We start from the raw sequence: 5,111 nt of genomic DNA, 5'->3' as shown, positions 1-5,111 counted from the left end.
TTAGTTGCAAATAAGATTGACAAGCGTATCTTTGATTCCGTGAAGTGCATCATAACCCTTCACCGAGAGCACGTGGTTGGCGTCAGTGGCTAGCAGCGTCGCAATTTGGGCCATGGCGCTGTGTTGGTGAAGTCCAATATTAACAACTATGATGTCACCGCTAACCCGTTGAACAGTATGTGCTTCGAAATCCAACCCTGCCACCGTATTAGGTCGCGCTTGCTGGTCAACAAATATGACGACTACATTTGGTACATTTGGTCTGTTGCCTGTCGTGATAGTAAATGCCTGCCTGGAGAGGAAATTTACTAAATCGTTGATATCAAGGTGGTCCGTCCTTTGTTGAAACGGGATACCATTTATAGCACTTTGCAAGCTGTAGTTGGACACGTGATCAGTAAGAGACCAGACGCTGGTTATGTCTGAATCAATGAGGGACAGTTCCAGAAGGCTGTCCGTTTGGCCAATCGGAATACGTGCTACAAGTTCCTTCAGAAAAGCGGTCACGTATGGCGTAGAGTTTTCCACGCCCGTGTGACGAGACCCGAAGTCTTCAACTATTAGCACGATGTCTTTTACACAACTCGGTACATGTTGAGCTACAATGTGAAATGTGGTTTAATACAAAAGTCTAAATAATGATATGTCGGACAGTAAGAGATTGATTTGTATACGATTGTTTAAAATGTACGTAAATATAAAATGCTTAATTTGGTGTGTTTTATTAAACAATTATTATATAGTTTAACAGAGTAAACAATCAAATCATGGTTTGTATCTTAAAGAAGAACCGTAAGTGGTAACATGCAAATGTAGAACACTACATAATTTAATTATCAAGATTCATTTTAAATGTGTTATAAATATATGATCCCAGCTCCATAATCACACTTATCTTACTAGTTATTTGTGTGATGATGTTTGGCACTGTGAAGGTGTTTGGTACTGTGCTGGATTGTGTTGGTAGATTACATCTGTCTGTATCGCAACACGTTAACGCCACGTTCCTCTCGTGCAGCGTTCGGCGTCCAAACGCCAACGACAGGCCTATACCGTCACAGAGCTTACAACAATAAAAAGTGTAATAATATTTTAAAAAAAAACCAACAAACATATGTCTTGCATACAAAACAAGTTCTCTCGTAGTGGCATATATAATGGCATTAATGGATAGAACTATCGTTTTGGCTGCATTTCGTCCGCATAATAATTACACACATGACTAGCAGCAAGTATGCCGTGTTTGTAATGTTTTGTTGATAAAGAATGCGGATGATTCGTCATTCCATCAACCTAGCTTAATTGTTTTCAAATGAAGTTTCAATGGATGCGGATACATAGTATGTAATCTCGAAAGCTAACGTACCCCGTCAGATATAAGCTACAGCAAAATATGCGTTACGCCATAGCTTACTCAGTCAGTCAGATCGTATCAATCAGGTATTTTAACCTTATATGGGGTTTAAACAGTCCAATGGATATGTAAGCCTTTCCTGGTAACTAGCACATAGGACCACATACATGTACGAATCGCACATCTCATCGTTTATAAAGTTAGGTGTGTAGATCTTATCTGCAGACTTGCATATCCCATCAGGTATTGTCTTCCACAAATATAAACCCTACCTCTTCATTTACATATCCTATCGCATATAAACCATGACGATTTCGGACCGCACCATCAAATATAAACAAATATCAATAAGATCGCCGTGGTGTAATGTATATGATGTCCGCCTTGCGATCGGGAGGTCACGTGTTCGATCCCCAACATGGGAGCGTTCTTAAGATCTCCCCCAAAGGCACCAAGAACTGGTTCTAGGCCCAGGAAACGGACTTGAGAGCGTTTATATAAGCCTTAGGCTTCCGATGCAATCGAGCTAAAATAAATAGGTTTAAACTAAATACAACAACTGTTTATGTACGTCTTACCTGAAGGCTTGCACACCCCATCACATACTCATCATGTCCGTCTCGAGAAGAATGTAGCTTCTGTAGTATGCATTGCTGGAAGAGAAAGTAACGTGTCCGTGTCATGTGTTTAACAGTGTGAACTTAATTTTTAAATATGACTTGTACATAAATGTAAGTTAACCACGCGATGGTGTCTGAAATCTAAAGCCTTAAATAATATGTTACATATCCTACATAGCCATTTACATCAGAAGATTTTCATAAAATTAGAAAATAATAAAAGCATACCATAACTTAAATAATAATGCGCTATACCCCATACCATTTTTACGTTACCTACTTGGTTAACGTCGCATGCTGCTGTCGTATTACAATCCATGTAGTCGCGGACTGCCACCTCACAATGGTAACATTCGAGAGCTGGAATATTGCATATGTTACATATACATTAAACAGGAACATATTTTAATTGAAATCATTTGTATAGATGTTTTATAAAAATGAAAGTTGCATTCAAATTTCAATATATCAGTGTAATAAACTAGAAAGCATAACATGATTTCAATAATTATTTTTTCTGAAAGTAATGGATAGCTAGATTAATTATGCAGTTAATAGTACTATAATCCTGAACTTTGATTTTCTTTAAAATGTGGATGAATAAAGCGGCTGCCCAATATGAAGAAAATATAATGTTAAAACTACGAGACCGACAGACAACTGAAAAATTCTTTAAAAGTAGATATTACACACCTTTTGCTGTGTCATTCGTCATCGTCAAATCACATTCTGCATAAAATATACAATACCATTGGTACATCACATATGTTAGCATTATTTTATCTTTAGATTAGATGGATAAGATAAGATAGATCTATGACTTTTAACGTTTAACTACTTACGGCAAATTTTACAGAATTTCGGACATGCCGTTTGACTAAGGACTTGGTCTTGACATAGGGCGGGGTTCCTTTGAGCCATGAGGACACAAGCCTGGGTGTCAATGTCCTTGCAGACGTCTCCGTCCACACCAAACACACCGCGACCCATGCATAGCAGTGAGTCTAAAACATGTATGGTTTCATATGAGATAATTAAGTCACAAACGTATATATAAACATGCGCATGTCAACATATTAACGTAACTATATAATGAGAAATAAGTTAAGTTGTTGCTGATTTGTTTTCGTTACAATTATTTATGCACACGTCGAATTCTTTCATATTTTACACCAATAAACAGAGACGATATTAATCAGATATACATATTGGTTACGAAAATAACTGTTAACGAACGCCGCTGACTCGAATCCTTAGAGGATAAAAAACGCTTTATTTTTTATTTTTAAATAATTGTTAATTCTATGTTTTGTTTGTTTAGTTGCAATTTAAATTGTTCATTTGTAAGATGTATACTATCGTCTTATTAAGATATAATATTATAAGGAGTTATTCAATGCCATTTTTTTTGTCGAAATTAAATATTAAAATGAGGACATTTTGAAATAATAAACGTTACATAAACGAACGTTTGCATTGATATTGCACAAACAAAACATTGATATATGACGCTTACAAATCCACACAAATTTCCTTAAATCCATTTTTGCAATAAACGCCACTTGTTCACGATCAGATAAACGTGGACATGGTGGACATTTACGAAACACTCAAAACATGATAAGATAGTCACGATTACCATCGAATAAGTGTTCCTATATAGCAGGTCGACATATTGTATGCTCCCATCAGCATAGGCTGAACTCATTTAATTCTAATTTTAAGTATAAAAGCTTAGCAAATATTAAAATTAAATCACATCATACTTTTAAATATGTGTTTCTTATCATGCAACCTTTGCACGCTATCTGTTTCTTGTGCGTATTGCGAAAAAAAGACTGAACAAGACAGTCGGTTCGTAACACGCATACAATTAGATTTTGGACGAAGAACCAACAAAGTATTTATACATAATAGCCGGTCTCTGTGAAAACCAGACTTAAAGCATGTGTTTGAAGTGCCGTTACAGATAAGCCTGTGCGAACAGGCTAATCAAAGACAGCACTTTAAGCTTTTATGTTGTTTGTTTTTTCGTTTGAAGGAAGTTTTTTTCCGTACGGAAATCCAGTCAAGGTGGAAAGTGCTGTACGGAAATCCAGTCAAGGTGGAAAGTGCTGTACGGAAATCCAGTCAAGGTGGAAAGTGCTGTACGGCAATCCAGTCAAGGTGGAAAGTGCTGTACGGAAATCCAGTCAAGGTGGAAGTGCTGTACGGAAATCCAGTCAAGGTGGAAAGTGCTGTCCCTGATTAGCCTATGTTGACTCCGCATGCTAATACGCATTATATACATCGAGCGAACTAAAGAAGAGAAATTAATCAAATGTTCTAAAACAAGTGTCTGCTTTAACTAGATACGCTTTTCAGCAATATTTGAATTGGTAGTCAAAACAATCCAAATAATTTGTGTTTGTGTGTTCTCGCTAATATTGAATACAATGTAAGTTTAATTTACTTTATCGCACTTTTAATTTGTTAGAAATGCTCGTGTATTTTTCGCAAAACAGCTACTCGCTTTTTGTGAAGTTTTTGAGGATAGACAGTTGATAAACTATAACTTATACTTTTTTACAATCTCATTAAGATGCCTTATTATTCTATACAAAACTGAAACACTATCGTATTTTATTGTTCGTATGGTGTCATGGCAGTAAAATTAAAAGAACACAACTCGCATGTCATGCCATTTCTATGCATTCACCAAGCGACGTGTGGCAATCACATTGTTATTCACATTGTTATTCTGATTTTTGTGTTGATTTTCTGTCAAACGGATGCAGATAAGCATTTTTAAAAGCAAAAGAGTAAAAGGAGAGCAACATGAATGGTCGAAACTGTATGTAAAAATTAGATTTAACAAAAGCAGAACATAACGATGTGCCATGCCACGCCACAACACATTGACCATATTGAAATACAGATAATAATAGTCAGCAAATAAAGTAAAGGAATATCAATCGTACTTTCGTTTGACAACTGATCATGCATGTACGATGTGAATCTAAATTTAATTTTAGTACAGATTCGTTATACAACACAAAAACACAATTTTGCTTTACGGATCATTTTAATTTCCTGCAACGATATCTGTTCATACGACACACGAACACTAACTCCGATCCTAATAAAAAGGCAGTTCC

At 36.2% G+C, this 5,111-nt stretch overlaps 1 protein-coding gene across 1 annotated transcript; it reads right to left on the bottom strand.

Annotated features, from left to right (window-relative positions):
* On the bottom strand, positions 1-3,651 carry LOC127854720 (uncharacterized). The gene is made up of 6 exons (XM_052389779.1): positions 3,491-3,651; positions 2,817-2,978; positions 2,255-2,334; positions 1,933-2,007; positions 901-1,063; positions 1-599 (listed from the first exon to the last, which is right to left on the bottom strand). The coding sequence occupies exons 1-6, from the start codon at positions 3,516-3,518 to the stop codon at positions 1-3; spliced, it is 1,107 nt and encodes a 368-aa protein (XP_052245739.1). The 5' UTR covers positions 3,519-3,651.
* Between the last annotated feature and the right edge of the window lie 1,460 nt (positions 3,652-5,111).

Source organism: Dreissena polymorpha, chromosome 13 (genome assembly GCF_020536995.1).
Source record: "Dreissena polymorpha isolate Duluth1 chromosome 13, UMN_Dpol_1.0, whole genome shotgun sequence".
Taxonomy (NCBI): Eukaryota; Metazoa; Mollusca; class Bivalvia; order Myida; family Dreissenidae; genus Dreissena; species Dreissena polymorpha.
This window is presented reverse-complemented; position numbering and strand designations above follow the sequence as displayed.

Coding starts and splice junctions, on each gene's coding strand:
- LOC127854720 (XM_052389779.1), bottom strand. CDS start 3,518: ATGGATTTAAGGAAATTTGTGTGGATTT. Junction 2,008..2,254: donor CAGCATGCGACGTTAACCAA/GTAGGTAACGTA, acceptor TTTCTCTTCCAG/CAATGCATACTACAGAAGCT. Junction 600..900: donor CATCATCACACAAATAACTA/GTAAGATAAGTG, acceptor TTCACATTGTAG/CTCAACATGTACCGAGTTGT.